Below are 24,322 nucleotides of genomic sequence, written 5' to 3' on the forward strand. Positions count from 1 at the left end.
GCAAATTTTCCCATTTTTGACATCGATTTCATTTTGTATGATCAAATATAATTTTACTTTATCTTTGTAATCGTTTAGATCATGACTGTCATAGAACACAATTTTAATCAAAATCTTGATGATAACACATAATTAAATGATTTTGTGTAAAGGCCAAAAAAAAAAAAAATTGTATGAAATTGATACATAAAGGGCTTCCCTGGTGGCACAGTGGTTGAGAGTCTGCCTGCCAATGCAGGGGACATGGGTTCGAGCCCTGGTCTGGGAGGATCCCACATGCTGCGGAGCAACTGGGCCCGTGAGCCACAACTACTGAGCCTGCGCGTCTGGAGCCTGTGCTCCGCAACAAGAGAGGCCGCGATAGTGAGAGGCCCGTGCACCGCAATGAAGAGTGGCCCCCACTTGCCGCAACTGGAGAAAACCCTCGCACAGAAACGAAGACCCAACACAGCCATAAATAAATAAATAAATAAAATTAAAAAAAAAAAGAAATTGATACATAAAAAGAAGAAAGAGAAAGATGCTTTTAATAAATCAATCATTTGTCAAATATGCATAATTTATTCTTTTTTGGTTGCAGTTGTAGGTGGATTTTTCTGTAAATTTCCTTCTGTTGAAATATATTCATCAACATCATCAGCAGGTGAAACTTTTAATAGCAACTGTAAAAAGCAAGTTATCTTGTTGAAACATGTAGAACCCAAATTAAAGTGAACAAAAGGCAAATAAAACAAAAGTCCGCTGAGGATAAAAAGAAGAACATAGAAATGGTGCATCTTAGGAGACTTGATAATGGGTGTCAAAACCAAGAACAAAGACATGGCCATGGTTCCAAATTCAAATGGCAAACGTACCTGAGAACAAACATAAATTTGTATTAGAGTGGTCTTGGAGGTTATTACAAATAATAACATAAAACATTTTATCTACAGACATTTGTTTACTACTGAGGAAGTTGGTTTTATTGATAAAAAAAATATTACCAGGTCTTCCTCCTTTCTATGTAAGAGAAAATAATCTGCTGAGAATCTCCTTGGGGTGTGAAATAGAAGAACTGAAGGCTTTTATTAACAATTTCACCAATTTGCTGACCCTTTGATTTTTTCATAAGTCCGTGCCACTTGCCCATTCAGAGCTCTTGAATGAAGACATCATGAAACATTCCAGACTGTTACCGTAAAGCATTTTTTCACCATAAAATTTTTCTAACTTTTCTATTTTCAGGCAATATCAAAATTAATATTTTCTGCACCTCAACCTAATATATAACCTAATATATAACATATATATATATAATTCATTTGGGGCATATTTTTATTGTAAAAGGACCACAGGGTTCAGATTCACTTTCTCTGATCCTCACTTTTCCTTTAAAATGGATCTTAACAATGCATATCTTTTGAATTTGTATATCTTAATTTGGACAATTAAAGAATACACAAACACACACTATTATATGTAATTAAAGAATAGTACCTGCAAACAATAAAATGCTTAATTAAGTGTTGTTGATTATTGCCTGTTACTATATTTTGTGTAATTCTCTTCTCTTTCCTATTAGACTATGAAGCTATTGATGGCATAATTAATGGCCAATTTATCTACATACCTTTAAAGAGTTTAGAGTAGTGTCTTCCACACAGTAGTTGCTTAGTACATATTTATTGAGTCATTAAATGACACAGATGCAAGATTATCATTATCTTTCATTTTTTCAGTATTGAAATGTCGATTTCTGTTCCTCACCCTAAGCATTAGAATCCCCAGGGGTGATGTCTAGGAATATGAATTTATACAAGAAATCCCAGAGTTATTCTTTTTCACAGTATAGCTTGAAAATCTTAGCTATAAACTGTCTTGATTTTCTTTTTTAACTTTCTACCTGTACCTTAGTGTACCTTAGTACCTTAGTGTACTGCTGAGATATTCCTGTGGGTATTCTTCTACCTCCTTTTACCTTATACAAGGTATTGGGTTGGCCAAAAAGTTCGTTCAGGTTTTTCCATAAAATGGTATGGAAAAATCCGAACGAACTTTTTGGCCAACTTAATACATCATAAAAGGGCCCCCTTGATTGCTTTTAGAATACGGCTCATTGATAAAAAAAAGGATTGTTTGGAACCTACCTCATTAAAAATAACTTATAAGCCTAGGAATAATAAAAGCTATATAGCAAGATATGCATGCCATAAGCCATTTTACAAGTTAGTGACAAACCACTAATTCAGCTTTAAGTTTTCTAGCAGCCTACATGAAAAGGGAAGCATGATCTTACAAAACTTAAGTATTGAAACCAAGCAGGACCCTGTGGGACTCCTGGGCACAAAAGTCTTTCTCAGTCTTCTGGTTCTTGTTTGTAAGAAATAGGCTTCATTTAGCCCCCATGACCTTCCCTGAGTTCCAAAAGGCAGGTTTAAACAGTTGCTAATCAGGAAAGGGAGGGGATGCAGAGACAAGGGAGGAGCAGTCAAGAAACAATAGTGCAAGAAGACCCAAAGAGACATTTCTCCAAAGAAGAAATACAGATGGCCAATAGGTACATGGAAAAAATGCTCAACATCACTAATCATTAGAGAAATGCAAATCAAAGTTACAATGAGGTACCACCTCATGCCAGTCAGAATGGCCATGATTAACAAGTCTACAAATAACAAATGCTGGAGGCGGTGTGAAGAAAAGGGAACACTCCTACACTGTTGGTGGGAATGTAAGTTGGTGTGGTCACTGTGGAAAACACTGTAGAGGTTCCTCAGAAAACTAAAAATAGAGTTACCATATGATCCAGCAATCCCACCCCTGGGCATATATCCAGACAAAACTATAATTCAAAAAGATAAATGCACCCTTATGTTCATAGCAGCACTATTCATATTCACAATAGCCAAGACGTGAAAGCAACTTAAATGTCCATCAACAGATGAATGGTTAAAGATGTGGTACATATATACAATGGAATACTACTCAGCCATAAAAAAGAATAAAATAATACCACATTTGCAGCAACATAGATGCAGCTAAAGATTATCATACTAAATAAGCCAGAAAGAGAAAGACAAATACCGTGATATCACTTATATGTGTGATATATCACTCACATTTGCAGCAACATAGATGCAGCTAGAGATTATCATACTAAGTAAGCCAGAAAGAGAAAGACAAATACCATGATATCACTTATATGTGGAATCTAAAATATGAGACAAATGAACATATTTATGAAACAGAAACAAAATCAGGGACATAGAGTATAGACTGGTGGTTGCCAAAGGGGAGGGAGTGGGAGAGGGTAGTAGTGGGAGTTTGGGATTAGCAGATACAAACTGGCATATAGAGAATGGATAAACAACAAGGTCCTACCTTATAGCACAGGGAACTATATTCAATATCCTGTGATAAACCATAATGGAAAATAATATGAAAAAGTATGTATATATATGTATAACTGAGTCACCTTGCTGTACAGCAGTAATTAACACAACATTGCAATTCAACTACAGTTCAGTAAAAAATAATAATAAAAAAAGAATAGTGCAACCTTAGGGCAGGGTCCTGGTTCCTCCTCAAGGGATATACATAACAATATCTTTGAGCTCTTCTGCAGAACTAAAACCCCCACCAAATGGAAGATGTTAACTATGTGATGAAGTATTCTTCATTCCAGAGAGAAGGTCACAGCTCGATAACCTTGAGAATCACGAGACCATCTGATGCCAGAGGATCTCTGGATTGAAGGAATTCATGCCCTGCAGGTACCCTGATCCTTATCAGCAACACCACCCTTTGACTATAAGACTTCTCACAACCCCCCTCAGGTTGGCACATACAGCTATGAGGGCATTAGCCCGCTGTGGTCCCCTTTGCCTGGCAAAGCAATGAAGCTATTCTTTTCTACTTCACCCAAACTCTGTCTCCGAGATTCAATTTGGTGCCGGTATATAGAGGCTGATTGTCAGTGTCAGTGTCTGTAAAGAAAACTAAATAATCTGCCTAGAAACACAAGTATTTCTGATACAAATATTAGGAAGAATTTTCTTCAGTGGGTCTACATTTAGAGAGACAGTTGTGTAATGTAAAAATATATCACTTAATCTCCTTTCAGTAAGTATAGGAATGAGTTGCCAGAGGTTGTTTGGTTAAACACAACATTGGTTAAATCCACAATAGAGATGGATGGGCTGTAGTAAACAATTAGAAGAAAAAAATTCTTCCACAGGCTATGGAAAAATTCTTCCAAATGCTATGAAGCATTTCAGATATAGTTAATATAGAGAGGTTTTGGTGGTTTGAGGAATTGACAGAATACTTATCCCTCAGTCAATCCTTCATACATATTCTGCCTCTGAGGTAAGCTTTTGAAAGATGAATGAGTTTGCAATTATACTCCTTCATAAATATCTAGAGTGTAGCTCTTCTATATTGGCCATTAAAGCTGGAGACTTATACACTTATAGACATTTGAGTTGAGAAGCCTGAAAAGTCCTAGGCAAGCCTACAGGGTTATCTAAGGTGGTACCATTAAGAGGACACTCAAATAATCATTGGCCATGGACATTGGTCCATCTCTTTCCCTGAGATCTAGTACAAACATTGTACACCCCACACATGGTCCCTTTGGACTCAAATTTCACTAGTTGTATTATAATATAAAAAAGCCTCAGGATCCTCTGCCTTTACTAACAAGGACCAGTCCTGCGCTTTCTCTCTTGAGATTTCAAATTGAAAATGGTCTAAGAAGCTTATGAACCAATAACTATAAAATCTATTCTTTAGAACAAATGTTCCTAAAATGGGCTCGAAAGATTTTACATGCAGATGTAAGAAAAAAGTAAAAGTACAAAATGCTCTTTAGAAAGGTGAAGGGAATTTTTTTCAGGTTTGATTTACCTTATAAGGTCTGGATAGGTGGGGATCCTGGAATCTCAGTTTAAACAAGCCCATCATCATTAGCCCAAGTTGAACCCAATCTGTGAATCCCACATAGTGTATGGGGATTAAGTCTGAGGGAATAATTAAAATGGAGGCAAAGATGAGCATCTGAGCTTCAAGATGGCATAAGAGTAAGACGTGGAGATCACCTTCCTCCCCACAAATACATCAGAAATACATCTACATGTGGAACTACTGCTACAGAGCACTAACTGAACCCTGGTAGAAGACCTCAGAGCTCCCAAAAGGCAAGAAACTCCCCACGTACCTGGGTAGGGTAAAAAAAAAAAAAAAAACAGAGACAAAAGAATAGGGATGGGACCTGCACCAGTGGGAGGGAGCTGTGAAGGAGGAAAGGTCTCTACACACTAGGAAGCCCTATCGCAGGCAGAGAATGCGGGTGGCGGAGGGGGGAGCTTCGGAGCCAGGGAGGAGAGCACAGCAACAGGGGTGCAGAGGGCAAAGAGGAGAGATTCCCGCACAGAGGATCGGTGCCGACCAGCACTCACCAGCCCGAGAGGCTTGTCTGCTCACCCGCCGGGGCGGGCGGGGGCTGGGAGCTGAGGCTCTGGCTTCGGTTGGATTCCAGGGAGAGGGCTGGGGTTGGCTGCATAAACACAGCCTGAAGGGGGCTAGTGCGCCATGGCTAGCCGGGAGGTAGTCCGGGAAAAAGTCTGGAGCTGCCGAAGAGGCAAGAGACTTTTTCTTGCTTCTTTGTTTACTGGTGTACAAGGAGAGGGGATTTAGAGTGCTGCTTAAAGGAGTTCCAGAGACGGGCGTGAGCCACGGCTATCAGCGCGGACCCCAGAGATGGGCATAAGATGCTAACGCTGCTGCTGCAGCCACCAAGAAGCCTGTGTGCAAGCACAGGTCACTATCCACACCTCCCCTCCATGGAGCCTGTGCAGCCCGCCACTGCCAGGGTCCCGTGTTCCAGGGACAGCTTCCCAGGGAGAACACATGGCGCTCCTCAGGCTGGTGCAACGTCACTATGGCCTCTGCCGCTGCAGACTCACCCTGCACTCCGTATCCCTCCCTCCCCCCACCTGAGTGAGCCAGAACCCCCGAATCAGCTGCTCCTTGAACCCCATCCTGTCTGAGCGAAGAACAGACACCCTCAGGCAACCTACATGCAGAGACGGGTCCAAATCCAAAGCTGAACCCTGGGAGCTGTGTGAACAAAGAAGAGAAAGGGAAATTTCTCCCAGCAGCCTCAGGAGCAGTGGATTAAACCTCCGCAATCAACTTGATGTACCCTGCATCTGTGGAATACCTGAATCGACAATGAATCATCCCAAATTGAGGAGGTGGACTTTGGGAGAAACTATATATATATTTTTTCCCTTTTTCTCTTTTTGTGAGTGTGTATGTGTATGCTGTGTGTGATTTTGTCTGTATAGTTTTGCTTTTTAACATTTGTCCTAGGGTTCTGTCTGTCCGTTTTTTGTTTGTTTGTTTGTTTGTTTTTTAGTATTTATCATTGGTGGATTTGTTTTTTGGTTTGGTTGCTCTCTCCTTCTTCGTGTAATAATGATGGGGAGTGTGGGAGGGGAATAAATGAGGATGGATCGTAGATGGAGTTCTTAGGGCGGCTGGATGGGATGGGCGGGCTGGATGTCTTGGAGGTTCTTTCTTTCTTTCTTTCTGGTGGATTTTTTCTTTGTCTTTGCTGTCTTTTTCTTTCGTCTGTTTATTCTTTTCTTTCTTTCTTTCTTCTTCTTTCTTCTTTCTTTCTTTTCTTTCTTCTTTCTTTCTTTCTTTCTTCTTTCTTTCTTTCTTTCTTTCTTCCTTCCTTTCTTTCTTTCTTTCTTTCTTTCTTTCTTTCTTTCTTTCTTTCTTTCTTTCTTTCTTTCTTTCTTTCTTTCTTTCTCTTTTTATTCTGAGCCACTTGAATGACAGGTTCTTGGTGCTCCAGCCACGTGTCAGGGCTGTGCCTCTGAGGTGTGAGAGCCAAGTTCAGTATACTGGTCCACAAGAGACCTCCCAGCTGCACGTAATATCAAATGGCAAAAATCTCCCAGATATCTCCATCTCAATGCCAAGACCCAGCTCCACTCAATGAACAGTAAGCTACAGTGCTGGACAACCTATGCCAAACAAATAGCAAGACAAGAACACAACCCCATCCATTAGCAGAGAGACAGCCTAAAATCATAATAAAGCCACAGACACCCCAAAACACACCACCAGACGTGGACCTGCCTACCAGAAAGACAATTTCCAGACTCGTCCACCAGAACACAGGCACTAGTCCCCTCAAGCAGGAAACCTACATAACCCACTGAACAAACCTTAGCCACTGGGAACAGACACCAAAAACAATGGGAACTACGAACCTGCAGCCTGCAAAAAGGAGACCCCAAACACAGTAACTTAAGCAAAATGAGAAGACAGAGAAACACACAGCAGATGAAGGAACAAGGCAAAAACCCATCAGACCTAACAAATGAAGAGGAAATAGGCAGTCTACCTGAAAAAGAATTCAGAGTAATGACAGTAAAGTTGATCCAAAATCATGGAAATAGAATAGAGAAAATACAAGAAACGTTTAACAAGGACCTAGAAGAACTAAAGAGCAAACAAACAGTGATGAATAAAACAATAAATGAAATTAAAAATTCTCTAGAAGAGATCAATACCAGAATAACTGAGGTAGAAGAATGGATAAGTGACCTGGAAGATAAAATAGTGGAAACAACTGCTGCAGAGCAGAATAAAGAAAAAACAATGAAAAGAATTGAGGACAGTCTCAGAGCCCTCTGGGACAACATTAAATGCACCAATATTTGGAATATTGGGGTCCCAGAAAAGAGGAGAAAGAGAAAGGGTCTGAGAAAATATTTGAAGAGATTATAGTCAAAAACTTCACTATCATGGGAAAGGAAATAGTTGCCCAGGCACAGGAAATGCAGAGACTCCCATACAGGATAAACCCTAGAAGAAACAAGGCATCCAAGACACATTAATCAAACTAACAAAAATTAAATACAAAGAAAATATATTAAAAGCAGCAAGGAAAAAGCAACAAATAACATACAAGGAAATCCCCCTAAGGTTATCAGCTGACCTTTCAGCAAAAACTTTGCAGGCCAGAAAGGAGAGGCAAGATATATTTAAAGTGATAAAAGGGAAAAACCTACAACCAACATTATTCTACCCAGCAAGGACCTCATTCAGATTTGATGGAGAAATCAAAAGCTTTACAGACAAGCAAAAGCTAAGAAAATTCAACACCACCAAACCAGCTTTACAACAAAGGCTAAATCAACTTCTCTAGGCAGGAAACACAAGAGAAGTAAAAGACCTACAATAACAAACCCAAAACAATTAAGAAAATGGGAATAGGAACATACATATCGATAATTACCTAAAATGTAAATGGATTAAATGCTCCAACCAAAAGACATAGACTGGCTGAATGGATACAAAAACAAGACCCGTATATATGCTGTCTACAAGAAACCCACTTCAGACCTAGGGACACATACAGACTGAAAGTGAGGGGATGGAAAAAGATATTCCATGCAAATGGAAATCAAAAGAAAGCTGGAGTAGCAATTCTCATATCAGACAAAATAGACTTTAAAACAAAGACTATTACAAGAGACAAAGAAGGACACTACATAATGATAAAGGGATCAATCCAAGAAGAAGGTATAACAACTGTAAATATTTATGCACCCAACATAGGAGCACCTCAAAACATAAGGTAAATACTAACAGCCATAAAAGGGGAAATCAACAGTAACACAATCATAGTAGGGGATTTTAACACTCCCCTTTCACCAATGGACAGATCATCCAAAATGAAAATAAATAAGGAAACACAAACTATAAATGATACATTAAACAAGATGGACTTAATTGATATTTATAGGACATTCCATCCAGAAACAACAGAATACACATTCTTCTCAAGTGCTCATGGAACATTCTCCAGGATAGGTCATATCTTGCATCACACATCAAGCCTTGCTAAATTTAAGAGAATTGAAATCGTATCAAGTATCTTTTCTGACCACAACTCTATGAGACTAGATATCAATTACAGGAAAATATCTGTAAAAAATACAGACATATGGAGTCTAAATAATGCATTACTTCATAACCAAGAGACCACTGAAGAAATCAAAGAGGAAATAAAAAAATAACTAGAGACAAATGACCATGAAAACACAACGACCCAAAACCTATGGGATGCAGCAAACGCAGTTCTAAGAGGGAAGTTTATAGCAATATAATCCTACCTTAAGAAACAAGGAACATCTCAAATATATAAGCCAACATTACACCTAAAGCAATTAGAGAAAGAAGAACAAAAAAACCTCAAAGTTAGCAGAAGGAAAGAAATCATAAAAATCAGATCAGAAATAAATGAAAAAGAAAAGAAGGAAATGATAGGAAAGATCAATAAAACTAAAAGCTGGTTCTTTGAGAAGATAAACAAAATTGATAAACCATTAGCCAGACTCATCAAGAAAACAAGGGAGAAGACTCTAAATCAATAGAATTAGAAATGAAAAAGGAGAAGTAACAACTGACACTGCAAAAATACAAAGGATCATGAGAAATTACTAGAAGCAACTCTATGCCAATAAAACGGACAACCTGGAAGAAATGGACAAATTCTTAGAAATGCACAACCTTCCGAGACTGAACCAGGAAGAAATAGATAATATGAACAGACCAATCACAAGCACTGAAATTGAAACTGTGATTAAAAATCTTCCAGCAAACAAAAGCCAAGGACCAGATGGCTTCACAGGTGAATTCTATCAAACATTTAGAGAAGAGCTAACACCCATCCTTCTCAAACTCTTCCAAAATATAGCACAGGGAGGAACACTCCCAAACTCATTCTACGAGGCCACCATCACCCTGATACCAAAACCAGACAAAGATGTCACAAAGAAAGAAAACTACAGGCCAATATCACTGATGAACATAGATGTAAAAATCCTCAACAAAATACTATCAAACAGAATCCAACAGCACATTAAAAGGATCATACCCCATGATCCAGTGGGGTTTATCCCAGGAATGCAAAGATTCTTCAATATATGCAAATCAATCAATGTGCTACACCATATTAACCAATTGAAAGAGAAAAACCACACGATCATCTCAATAGATGCAGAGAAAGCTTTTGACTAAATTCAACACCAATTTATGATAAAAACCCTGCAGAAAGTAGGCATAGAGGGAACTTTCCTCAACATAATAAAGGCCATATATGACAAACCCACAGCCAACATTGTCCTCAATGGTGAAAAATTGAAACCATTTCCACTAAGATCAGTAACAAGACAAGGTTGCCCACTCTCACCACTATTATTCAACATAGTTTTGGAAGTGTTAGCCACAGCAATCAGAGAAGAAAAAGAAATAGAAGGAATCCAAATTGGAAAAGAAGAAATAAAGCAGTCACTGTTTGCAGATGCCATGATACTATACATAGAGAATCCTAAAGATGCTACCAGAAAACTACTAGAACTAATCAATGAATTTGGTAAAGTAGCAGGATACAAAATTAATGCACAGAAATTTCTTGCATTCCTATACACTAATGATGAAAAATCTGAAGGAGAAGTTAAGGAAACACTCCCATTTACCATTGCAAAAAAAAGAATAAAATATCTAGGAATAAACCTACCTAAGGAGACAAAAGACTTGTATGCAGAAAACTATAAGACACTGATGAAAGAAATTAAAGATGATACCAACAGTTGGAGATATATACCATGTTCTTGACCGGAAGAATCAACATTGTGAAACTGACTCTACTACCCAAAGCAGTCTACAGATTCAATGCAATCCCTATCAAACTACCAATGGCATTTTTCACAGAACTAGCACAAAAAATTTCACAATTTGTATGAAAACACAGAAGACCCCGAATAGCCAAAGCAATCTTGAGAAAGAAAAACAGAGCTGGAGGAATCAGGCTCCCAGACTTCAAACTATATTACAGAGCTACACTAATCAAGATAGTATGGTACTGGCACAAAAACAGAAATATTGATCAATGGAACAGGATAGAAAGCCCAGAGATAAGCCCACGCACATATGGTCACCTTGTTTTTGATAAAGGAGGCAAGAATATACAATGGAGCAAAGACAGCCTCTTCAATAAGTGGTGCTGGGAAAACTGGACAGCTACATGTAAAAGAATGAAATTAGAACACTCCCTAACACCACACACAATAATAAACTCAAAATAGATTAAAGACCTAAATATAAGGCCAGACACTATAAAACTCTGAGAGGAAAACATAGGCAGAACACTCTATGACATAAATCACAGCAAGATCCTTTTTGACCCACCTCATAGAGAAATGGAAATAAAAATAAAAATAAACAAATGGGACCTAATGAAACTTAAAATCTTTTGCACAGCAAAGGAAACAATAAGCAAGACGAAAAGACAACCCTCAGAATGGGAGAAAATATTTGCAAATGAAGCAACTGACAAAGGATCAATCTCCAAAATTTACAAGCAGCTCATGCAGCTCAATATCAAAAAAACAAACAATGTAATCCAAAAATGGGCAGAAGACCTAAATAGACATTTATCCAAAGAAGATATACAGATTGCCAACAAACACATGAAAGAATGCTCAACATCATTAATCATTAGATAAATGCAAATCAAAACTACAATGAGATATCATCTCACACCAGTCAGGATGGCTATCATCAAAAATCTACCAACAATAAATGCTGGAGAGGGTGTGGAGAAAAGGGAAACCTCTTGCACTGTTGGTGGGAATGTAAATTGATACAGCCACTATGGAGAACAGTATGGAGGTTCCTTAAAAAACTAAAAATAAAACTACCATACGACCCAGCAATCCCACTACTGGGCATATACCCTGAGAAAACCATAATTCAAAAAGAGTCATGTACCGAAATGTTCATAGCAGCTCTATTTACAATATCCAGGACATGGAAGCAACCTAAGTGTCCATTAATAGATGAATGGATAAAGAAGATATGGCACATATATACAATGGAATATTACTCAGCCATAAAAAGAAATGAAATTGAGTTATTTGTAGTGAGGCGGATGGACCTAGAGTCTGTCATACAGTGTGAAGTACGTCAGAAAGAGAAAAACAAATACTGTATGCTAACACATATATATGGAATCTTAAAAAAAAAAATCATCATGAAGAACCTAGGGGCAAGACGAGAATAAAGACACAGACCTACTAGAGAATGGACTCTGGGATATGGCAAGGGGGAAGGGTAAGCTGGGACAAAGTGAGAGAGTGTCATGGACATATATACACTACCAAACATAAAATAGCTAGTGGGAATCAGCCGCATAACACAGGGAGATCAGCTCGGTGCTTTGTGACCACCTAGAGGGGTGGGATAGGGAGGGTGGGAGGGAGGGAGACGCAAGAGGGAAGAGATATGGGGACATATGTATATGTATAACTGATTCACTTTGTTATAAAGCAGAAACTCACACACCATTGTAAAGAAATTTTACTCCATTAAAGAGGTTTAAAAAAAAAAAAAAGGTGAGCGTCTGAATCACAACTACAACTGGACAAGACTGGATATTCAGAGTTGAGAGGATCAAAGTTAGCTGACTCTCCTGGCTTGCCATATACCATATCCTTGAAGTTGAAAATACAGTACAATTAAGGAAGCTAAGTATTGAGGAAGAAACAGCAGTTGAAATGGCCCATTGCATGAAGGGATTACTCCACCCATCCAGGTGACAGCAACAACATCTGTAAAAAAAAAAAAAAAAAAGAGAAGCCACTAATTATGTAACTGACAAAATGTTGATACTGTATAGTATTTTTAATTAATTCACTTAGCAAGCATTAAATTGTAATTGTAGCAAAGACAAAGGACTAGTAGTAGTAGATTGAAACTGCTCTTTATCTAAATGAGGAAGTTCCCTTCTATCCCTACTTTTTTTCCAAAGTTTTTAAAAATCACGAATGAGTGTTCCATTGTCAAATGCTTTTTATGAATCTCAATATTATAATGTGATCTTTGTCAGTTACCATATTAGTAAAACATTAATTGATTCTGGGATGTTAAACCAACCAATGGTAAACTTCACTTGTTCATGGTGTATAATCCTTTTTTATATGTTGCTGGATTCAATTTACCAATGTTTTTAAGAATTGTTGCATTGTAGTTCATAGAACAATACATGTTGTATATAACATTTGTATGTAATTTTCTTTCTTTGTGAAAAGAATTATTCTGGTTTTGGTATCATAGAAATACTGGTTCCATAAAATAAATTGGGAAGTGTTCCCTCTTCTGTTTTCTGAAAGAGTTTGTTTAGAAGTGGCATTATTTCTTTCTTAAATGTTTGATACAATTCATCAGAGAAGCTACTGGGACCTGGGATTTGATTTGTGGGAAGATTTTAAATTATTAATTCAATTTGTTTTCTTAATATAAATCTATTCAGATATTCTCTGTCTTCTGGAGGCAGTTTTGTTAATTCAAGATTAAAAAATGTATCTTAGTGGCACAAAGCCACTCTCTCTTTTTCCATGGTCTCTCCCCTTCTCTCCCTCAACCTCAGGTGTCTTGAGGAGAAAGATGATTAGGAGTGTGACTGAGGTCTCCCTGCCCTGAAGGCTATACCCATCCAAATATACTGGGAAACTTTATGAAGGCTTTTAGATATGGGTTCCCAAGTACCAACAAAACCAGGAATGTGGAGTGAGGGCTAGATTCGGCTAGGGGGATCTGGATAGAATTCACAGTGCAGAAGTGAAGCCCTCTACCCACAGAAGTTCCTTTGTGAATAAAGCACTTTGGGCAAATTCAAAGTACTGTATTTTCATGGCTTCCACTGTTGAATATATTTTTGGTATTGATATTTTAGATGCTTGTACTATAAATGATCAAAAAGTCCAGAGGCAACTCTCCTGTTCAGGTAGAGATGCATGTGGAGACTATTAAACATGTACGTTCCTTCCAAACCCTCTCCTTCTTCCTCCTTGTGTGGTTCAACAAAACAACATAGAATCTCAGTAGGAGAAAGATCACAGACCTGATTGAAAACTTAAAGGCAGCAGGGGGGGGGGCGTGGTAAAAGATGCAATATCTCAATATAACTATGCCCAGTGACAAAAGCTACTGGGATCTGGAGCTTTACAGTGGATTCTTACCAAATGCTCAATTGTTGCTCCTATAGCCCCATTTGTGGTTATTCCAGACATTGTGACTGTAATGGAAAAAATTACTGAATAGATTGATGCCGGTTGGTATTCTGTCTCAAACATTACCAACATTTTTTTTCTATCTCACTTGCTCAACATACTTTCAGAGTATTCCCCTAGGGATTCCTAAACTCCCCTGATATTTGTCACCAGTTGGTGTTCAGGATTTTGCAAGATATCCAAAGTTTATACTGTACTGTCTGCCATCCAATATCCACAGTTTATACTGTATTGTTCATGTCCAGTTGGTGGGCAAGTCAAATGCCTCAGTCTAAACAGACCTGAGTTGGTATTGTTACACTTCTACCAACAGGCTGATGAATCCCAACAATATTTATGGTACTGTTTGCCAAGTAAGGTTTCTGGGGAACATGCAGGTAAATTCACAACACTCAGTCTCTCTGGTAGTCAAGAAAAAAATTGTCTCTGGTCCCCTACTACTAAAAGGAAACCCAGCACCTTATGGATACTTTGTGTGTTGTAGATTGTATATCTCACTTGGGCACTCTACTTGGTCTTCTGTATCAGCTAATTCACAGATCAGTATCCTTTGAGTGGAGGAACAAATCAACAGGCTGTATTGAAAGCTGTCCAACAAGCTATGGCACACTTTCTACCTTTCAGGATCCACAACCATAATTACTCCTTTGACCTAGAAGTCTCTGTGACTGATGATTTTTTTCTATTGCATTTCCTGGCAAAGAGAGGCACCTTATAGTTGGAGGTGGCCCTTGAGGTTTTTGACTTGTTTCCTCCTTGACAGAACCACCAGGTAAACTCCATTTGAAAAAAATATTAGCTTGCTACTGGGATATTGTAAAACTGAACACCTGACTCATGGAGGCCTTGTGACTTTCCAGCCTAATAGTCTCATTTTGGGATGAATCAAATTGTATTCAATTATTAAAAAGGTATGAAGAGCCCAACAAATCTCTCTTATCAAATGGAAATGGCATATTCAAGAACATAGCTAGCCTGGCCCAGTGGCATTTTGGTTTTGCATGAAAAAGTATAAGCTACATCCCAGTTTGCTGACTGAAGTGGAGTTTCTGGTTCAATGGGGTACATTGAGTTGTGGAGTTGCTGGTTCACAAGGTTTCCTGTAAATGTCTGGGCATGGTCCACTGATAGGTTAGCTAAGCTGAAACCTTATGGTGCCCACTAGGCTGCTACAGCTGTTAACCTTTGCACCAGCTATGCAGAATGGAAAATAGACAAGGATACTCTACTCAGTAATGGGTGACCAATCATCAGATTATTCAATCAGCAGCCATTACTTCTTTCTATAGTTTATGGTCCCAGAGAGGGGTGTCTTTAATCTGTCAGTCTGTAGTTTTCCAAGTGACAGACCAAGCACCCAGGCCATTGACGATAGTTCAAGTCATTAGAAATATAGCAAAGTTCATCAAGGGGGGAATTGGCATGGGCTATGAGAATAGCCTTAAGTTCTGTCCACTGAGCCCCTTCTCTGATGAGAATAATTGGAATAAAGCTGTTGAATGATACTGCACTTTCCAGATTGCCATGATTGATGTCTGAATTCATCATCTTTCTAGACATGGCAATACATTTACCATCATACATTGGACATAAGAAAAAGGACTCCATATTTTGCTACAGAGGCTAACACCAAATGTGTCACACTGTGACAGTCACACTGTGACTTCTGCCAAGATTTGACCATTTGTTCACAGTGAGGGAGGCCACTTGCACAACATATTGTCCCTGCTCACTCCTGGCAAATTGACTACATTGTACCTTGACCCTCTCTTGGGAGTGACAAATGATAGCTGTTGGCACTTTTTCAGGTTACAGTGTTGCCGTTCCAATTTGATCAGCCCACTCTGGCCACACTACTGTGGCCCTTGAAACTAATCTGTGTTATGTGTTTGGCCATTCAAAAATCTGACAGTTGTGTACAACACAAAGACACATCAATGTGCTGGAGGCAAAGATATTCAATGTATCTTTCATATATGGCTTTTGAATACATCTGATATCGTTTAGTGTTTGGATGGCTTCCTCAAAAATTAACACGGAAATATTTCTGACTCTTCCTCTCTCACATTCTTCTGGTCCATGCACCTTGGTCAGGTAGTTTGGTCACTGAATATAACCATCCCTAGAGAGTGATCGTCTACTCTTGGCTGCTTCCTGGATGATGATCAGGAAGAATAGGATAGGAAGTTATATAGACCTATTTTGAAAACTCAGGAGGCTTTCCTGATCACTGCTGGATTTTATGCTTCTTCTTTTCCTCACACAGCAACCCCAATCTCACCTGGTTGGTATAACATCTGGACAGCAGCTGACCATAAGGAAGCCAAGAGGATTCAAAATTAATTTTGGTTCATGCACCTGGATTCTCTTGTTGGATTGACATGGTCATAGATTACAAGGATAATGAATGCCTGGTTGAGTACCTGCTTTGCTAAGTTCTCTTACAGTGGCAATTGTGGGAGCCCTGGAGGGAACATTTAGACTCTGAAAAATATGGGGATGGAAGGACAATAATGATCTTTTGTCTTTTAGAACCATTCCTGGAACCTACCTTCTGAAGAGAGACTTATAAAAGATATTATAAAAGATTTGGATTCCCTAAGTTTGGGGATCTTCTACTGTCATGTGGAACTATCACCTGGCCTTCTTTGCTCTGTCTTGTGGGAATTGAGGTTCGGGAACCAGCATAAAAATGACATTCTAGGTACTGCTATTGTTATGAAAAATAAATTGTCTTTGTCTCCATTTCCAGCCTCCCTGAAACTGTGCCAGACTAACTTGTAAGCTTTCAATCAGGGATAAATCTTCATAGTTGTTGAGAGTCCTGTGATTTCTTACTTGACCCATGGGTAATTTAGAAGTGTGTTGTTTAATTTCCAAATATGTGGGATTTCCCAAATTACATTCTGTTGTTGGTTTCTATTTTGTTTCTGCTGCTGTTGCAGGAAATATTTTGTATGGTAGAAATCTTCTCAAATTTTTTGAGACTTGTTTTATATCCTAGAATTAGGTCTATCCTAGACAATGTCCCATAAGTGCTTGAAATAAATGTATATTCTGCTTCTGTTTGGTGGAGTGATCTATAAATGTCAATGAGATCAGTTTGATTGATAGTGCTGCTCAGATCTTCTATATCCTTATTGACTTTCTATCTAGTCATTGAGTGATATACTGACATCTGCAACTATAGTTGCTGAATTGTCTATTTCTCCTTTCAGTTACATTAGTATGGCTTCATGTATTTTGGGGCTGTGTTATTAGGTGTGTATACATTTATAATTATTACATCTTCCTTATACATTGACCCTTTTACCATTATGAAATGCCTTTCTTCGTCTCTAGCAATCTTTTTGTCTTACAGTTATTTTGTTTCTTATTAATATTACTATTCCTAGCTTTCTTACAGTTAATGTTTACATGTATAAATTTTTCCATTCTTTTACTTTATACTTAATTGTGATTTTGAATCTAAAGTGTGTCTCATTTAGACAGCATATAGTTGGATTGATGATTTTAACCAGTGTGACAGTCTCTGCCTTTTTATTGCAGTGTTTAACTTATTCTCATTTAATATTATTGATATTGTTGTATTTACACCTGTCATTTTGCTATTTGTTTTTTATGTCTTATGTCTTTTCGTTCTTCTATTCTTCCTTTACTTCCTCCTTTAGTGTTAAACAGATATTCTTTTTTTTTTTCTGCACCATATGGCTTGTGGGATCTTAGTTCCCCAACCAGGGATCAAACTCAGGCCTTGGCAGTGAAAGTGCTGAGTCCTAACCATTCCTGCCAGGGAATTCCCTAAACAGATATTCTTTTTTTTAAATTAATTTATTTTTGGCTGCATTGGGTCTTCATTGCTGTGCACGGGCTTTCTCTAGTTGCAGTGAGAGGGGGTTACTCTTCATTGCGGTGCGTGGGCTTCTCATTGTTGTGGCTTCTCTTGTTGCAGAGCATGGGCTCTAGGTGTGTGGGCTTCAGTAGTTGTGGCACACGGGCTCAGTAGTTGGGGCTTGTGGGCTCTAGATCACAGGCTCAGTAGTTGTGGTGCACAGGCTTAGTTGCTCCACGGCATGTGGGATCTTCCCAGAACAGGGCTCAAACCATGTCCCCTGCATTAACAGGCAGATTCTTAATGACTGCGCCACCAGGGAAGTCCCTAAACAGATATTCTTAATGTGATAGTTTAATTCCTCTGTTGATTTGTTGAGTTATTTTCTTAGTGGTTGGTCTGGTAATTACAACATGCACCTTTAAATTCATCAAAATCAATTTCAAGTTAATTTCAGTAAAATATGGAGACTTTGCTCCACTATAGCTTATATCCTTCTGTTTTCTTTGTGCTATTATTGTCATATATATTACATCTATACATTTTATAAACCCTACACTTAAGTTTCAGAGTTATTGCTTAAAATAATCTTAGGTATTTTTTTAAAATTCAAAGAAAAATGTGTATACACACATACAGAGTCTTTTATATTTACCCATATACTTACTGTTTCTGGTTCTCCTTCTTCCTTCCTTTTCATTCAAGTTACTTTCTTCAGCCTGAAGAATTTCCTTCAGTAAGTCTTCTAGCAATGAATTCTCTCAGTTTTTGTTTCTCTGGTGATGTCTTTATTTTGTCTTCACTTATGAAGGATATTTTCACTTGATATCATATTCTTGGTTGACAGGGTTTTTTTTTTCCCTTTCAGCACTTTAAGTGTGTCATTCCACTGCTATTTGGCCTCCATTTTAAAAAATAAGTCAGTTGTTCATTGTATTATCACTTCCCTGTATACAATGAGTAGTTTTTCTCTTGCTGCTTTCTCTTTTGCTTTGCTTTGGCTCTCACAATTTGGCTTTGATAGGTATAGGTTTGATCCTCTTTGTATTTATTGTGGGGTCATTGAGTTTCTTGGATCTATTTATTAATGTTTTTCATCAGTTTTCAGAATTCCCAAGCCATTATTTCTTCATACATTTTCCTGAGTTGTTGTTGTTTTTGTAACTTGCCTGTTAGACTGATAAACCCTGTTTTCTTCATGGTGTGAAGCTACTATGTCTTCTCATATTTTAATTCTTAATTTTAATTTTCATGTTTGGATTCCTAGAGGTTGCTACTGTTAGCTGCATAGCTTAGTGGTCAGTTAATGATTTGAGCAGAATTTATGCTCAAACATCTCAAATCCATAAGGCTTCCATACTTTCACAGTCAATCTGTGTGTGTGTTGGGAAGCACATTCAAAGTTCAGCCAGTTTTCAAGTTGCTTTGGCTTTTACTTACTGCCTGACTATCGTGGTCTTCCCCTGCAGTTCCCCAGTCAGCCAGGGATGTGTGAAGAGTTTATCTAGCTCCTCTCTGACACTCTTATTTCAAGGGCATACTTGTTGAAAATTGACTGGTTTGATGATAACCCCAAACTGGACCGCAAACTCGGGCTGGCAAAGATATGGGCTTTATCTGTATGTGTCCTACTGAATTCACTACATTAAGAAGATAGTTCTGTGGGTTTTCACCCTCTGACTCAAACTGTGTCTACTAATGTAAACATGTCTTGTCTAAAATTTTTGTGAATGAAACTATTTACTATCTTTATACTCTATAAAATTTGGGAAGTCGCAGGTTTTATTTTCTAACATCAAAGGGCTAATTTCAGTGAAAAATATTACTTTCCTTTGGATGTTTACGATCACCACAGAGTATTTTTTCCTTGTGTTTTAACCACTATAATTCACATAACTTGATTTTGTAGATTCTGTAAAGTGATTTTTCTTACTCTAATTATGCTATGCAATACAAAGGGCAACAATTTTTCTCCCTATTTTACTCACATGAGAATTGAAACCAAGAGTTACTGAATCCTTACCAAGTGAAAAAAGCTCAATATCTGAAAGGTGATTTTTGCAATTAGGTTTTTTTATTTCAAATATATGGCTGTTTTAATTAATCTGTGATCTATCTGAAGCAGAATATTATTTTGCAATAGGTGTTCCAGAGTGCCTTCACATATATTTTCACATTTGTTATTACTACTACTGAGTGATATGACCAAATAATATACTCATCTCATTTTATTTTTTATATTAAAAAAATTATTGTATAGTTGATTTAGAATATCGTGTTACTTTTTGGTGTACAGCAAATGATTCAGTTTTATATCCAGATTCTTTTCCATTATAGGTTATTATAAGATATTGAATACAGTTCTCTGTGCTATACAGTAAATCCTTGTTGTTTATCTCTTTTATATATAGTGATGTGTATCTGTTAATACCATTCTCCTAATTTATTCTTCCCCCCACTTTCCCCTTTGGTAACCATAGTTTGTTTTCTATGTCTGTGAGTCTGTTTCTGTTTTGTAAAATAAATTCATTTGTATTGATTTTTAGATCCTACATATAACTGATATCATATAATATTTGTCTTTCTCTGTCTGACTTACTTCACTCAGTATGATAATCTCTAGGTCCATCCATGTTACTGCAAAAGGCAATATTTCCTTCTATTTTATGGCTGAATAATATTCCAGTGTGTCTGTCTGTCTGTCTGTCTATCTATCTATCTATCTATCTACCACATCTTCTTTATCCATTCATCTGTTGATGAACACTTAGGTTGCATCCATGTCTTGGCTATTGTAAATAGTGTCATTTTAGAGTTGAGATAACTGAGGAGCCTCAAGCTTGGATGTAGTATAGGCCTTATTTTTCTTTTCATTCTTTTTCTTTTTAATGAGAGCCTATTATTGATTTTCTTTTATCTTTAGGGCCTTATGATAACTGGAAATGTAAAGTTTTAAAAATATATACTTTATTAATATATTTGTTTAGATATATTAAGTTCAATTGAGAATTGAGGCTTTTTCAGTTTGTCTATTTTTAGAGCAAAAAATCAGTTTCTTTACTATAAAGTAGTAATTCTTAAAAATTCTGAAAATTTGAATCATTTTTGTGGTAAACTGAAATTATGTATCTCTATATAGATATATATATTGTGGAAGGATTCACTTCTACTTCAGTAATAAGAAAAGTTAAGTACTCAAGCTCTGTATAGATTTTGGAGATATGCTTAGAGACAAAGTATGAGTTATATTTCCTGGAGGCAAATGCTATCCCAGAGCACCCATATACACCTTATTAAGTATATCCCAAGGGATTTTGATAAGTATTCTCATATTTTCTATTCTATTCTATCCCATTCTATTCTGTTCTATTCTATTCTTTCCATTGTGTTCTGCTTTTTTTCCTTTTATAATTTTTGGTGTTTTCCATATTCTTGCTCCTAGACTTCACCCTTTACTATATGCTCAAAAGAGATTGCTTGACCTTTTGAACTTTTGCCTTTAAATAAATAGATAAATAAATAATCCAGACATGAACTAATTTAGCATAATTCTCTTAAAGTATGCAAAAAATCCACTGTACATTAGAAACTCCCTTTATTCAGGAGAATGAAACAGAGTGTCTTCCCCCTGGTTCTGTGTAGCCATACCTGAGGACATGATTTCCTTTGGCATCAGGACGGCTAGGTGGGAAATGTTAACCAATAAGTAGATCAGTGCCACACGGGTAAGTGCAGTAACCACGCATTTGGGGATATTCTCACTAGGGTTTTTCAGCTCTCCTGCAAAAAAAAGTGCCACACATAAAAAATGGCTAATTATATAATCTTTGAAAGTGGCTTCAATATAACACATAATAAGTAAAAGAAACGACTGCACACAGCAAGAGTTCATTTTTGTTGAATGCTTATTTACCAAGCTTGGGTAAATTATTGATTCTAGTAGCAACAGAATTTTGCTAAATTCTGGGTTTTAATGTTGTATCTCTGATATACTCAACATGAGCTTTTTTGGATAAGAAAATAACAGAAAACCTGGATTCTAGGCCAGGAGGACTGGAGCAAATCTTCCCTTACCTTACGGCCATCATTGTATTCAATAGAACTACAAGTACGTGTTAATGAAGGGCTGGAATAGCTCATCTGTTAATCTGGTCACAATATTCTAGGACTTTAGGGTAGACACTCCTGCTCTTTTCACTCCTTGGATTAAGATTCTAGACTAGTTAAACCTTAAATTAAACTTGACTGTATATTGCCAACACCAAAATTGACATATATGTTTACTTGGAAAATACAAAATTATATTATTAACTCACAGTATGCAGCTCCCTCAAAATAATTCATATGTATTAAAAGTAAAATGCAAAATAAGACCATAAAGATTTAGAGAAAGAATCACACATACACATTTATCTAAACCTTGAGATGGGGAAAGACTTTTCAAGTATGAAGACAATGAAAAATTAAAAGATGGATAGTTTGGTACTTATAGGTATTATATAAATAACTAAATAAACATAAAAATATTCTAGTCTTTAAGACTGAAATTTTTAAAATCTTATGAACAAAATAAAAAACAAACAACAAACTGGGAAAACCATTTACCTGTCTTACAAGGAAGAAACACAAATGGTCATGAACATTTGCAAAACTCTTCCCTCCCATTAGAAATTGAAGAAAAAATGAGTTATAACACTGAAATTTGATTTTCACAGCTCTAGGTGACTAAAGAATGAACAAGTTTGATGAAGCCAAGTCTAGTCATTTTAATTCACACTGATAGATATATTTGTAAAGCCTTTCTGAAAGGCAATTTGGCAATATTCCTCAAGACATTTCTAAATATTTGTATACTTCACTTAGTAATTTTACTTCAAGATTTTTTCTAATAAAGCAATGAGAAACCCACAAAGATTTACATAAAAGGATGTGATTGGAACAATGAGTGTAAAATTTTAAAGTGAAAAACTAGAAACAACTCTGGGATCCAACAATGGGAAAAAGTTTGAAAAATGGTCAAATTACATATGATAGAATACTGTGTATTCATTTAAAAGCATTTATATTTAATAATATTTTGAATTCTCACTATGTGCTTTAGGTAAAATAAAGTTATAAGAGTATATGTGCAGTGTGACCCCCACATGTGTGTATATACAAGATAATTGGTTACACATAATCTTTATTTTAATTTATATCTTCTGTATTTAAAATTTTTCTCTGAGGGTTGTTATAACTACGAAGTGTAGACTATTAAAATATTTGTTCAGTAAAAAACTGCAATTGTCTTGGAGTCCTTAAGCTGTGTCAGTTCTGTGTTTACTTGTTTTAATTTGTAAACATCTGGAAAATATTTCACTTTCCAAAGCTGGAAAGACACATTTGTAGAGAGTTTAATGCATTTCCACCCACCCACCTGATAAAAGCAAGAGAGAAACACATTATATTAAAACAATGTAGTATTTCTTTCTTAGAATTAAGCTGATTAACCGTTGTATGATTATAGCGTGGTGGTATTTTTTATAATTTAAAAATAATGACTTTACCTGCTATTTTAACAAGGACTCCCCAGCCATAATATGCATATAATCCTTGTAAGAAGGCTTCAGCAATCTGTGAGGCATCTGAAACTTCAGCATCGAAAGCTTTCTCAAACCTGGCTAGGTTCTCTTTTCTTCCTCTCACAAATAACACGATTCCAGTTAGAGATATGAAGCAGAGTACTGTCATTTTCACAACTGTACTGACAGTCTGAAACCAAGTCACCTCCTTCACTCCTCGATCATTCAGAATTCCCAAGCACCATAAAATGGCCAATGCTAAACAGTTCTTTGGCATCTCAGGAAAAAAACATCCAGGATAGAAAGGCTGCATTATATACCCTGCTAGTAAAAAGCCACGTGCAGCAGTTCCTGCTGGGGTACTAAATAGACTGATCCAGAGATAGAAGAAAACAATAAAGGGTCCAAGAGATCTCCTGAGGAAATAATACTGTGCTCCACTTCTAGGGAATGTGGTCCCCAGCTCTGCGTGACTAAGGGCAGCCATCATAGACACTATGGCGCAAGCAGCCCAAATACTTAGGGAGACTCCTACATTGAGTGAAGAGTATTTTAACACCCCTTTAGGAGCAACAAATATTCCTGCACCCATTATGATACTGAATAAAAAATCATTCCATGGAAATACCTTATTACCCGTTGAAGCTGAGTACTTTCTCCCATCTTCTTCATTTTCTTAAGTCTGAAACTTAATTTTAAAAGCTAACATAAATTCACAGTTTTTACTCTGTTCATACTTGTGAAAGGCTTCAGCCAATCTTCTTATAGTTAAGTGCTTTACTTTCCTCTTCCTCTCT

At 37.1% G+C, this 24,322-nt stretch overlaps 1 protein-coding gene across 1 annotated transcript; it reads right to left on the reverse strand.

Annotated features, from left to right (window-relative positions):
* Positions 1-560: 560 nt before the first annotated feature.
* Positions 561-24,117, reverse strand: LOC118883351 (solute carrier family 7 member 13-like). Its single transcript, XM_036830077.1, is given in 7 exon segments — positions 561-854; positions 4,885-5,039; positions 10,714-10,723; positions 12,479-12,633; positions 12,636-12,671; positions 21,613-21,744; positions 23,511-24,117. Coding segments are annotated over 7 exon segments (1,389 nt in total).
* Between the last annotated feature and the right edge of the window lie 205 nt (positions 24,118-24,322).

Source organism: Balaenoptera musculus, chromosome 17 (genome assembly GCF_009873245.2).
Source record: "Balaenoptera musculus isolate JJ_BM4_2016_0621 chromosome 17, mBalMus1.pri.v3, whole genome shotgun sequence".
NCBI lineage: Eukaryota > Metazoa > Chordata > Mammalia > Artiodactyla > Balaenopteridae > Balaenoptera > Balaenoptera musculus.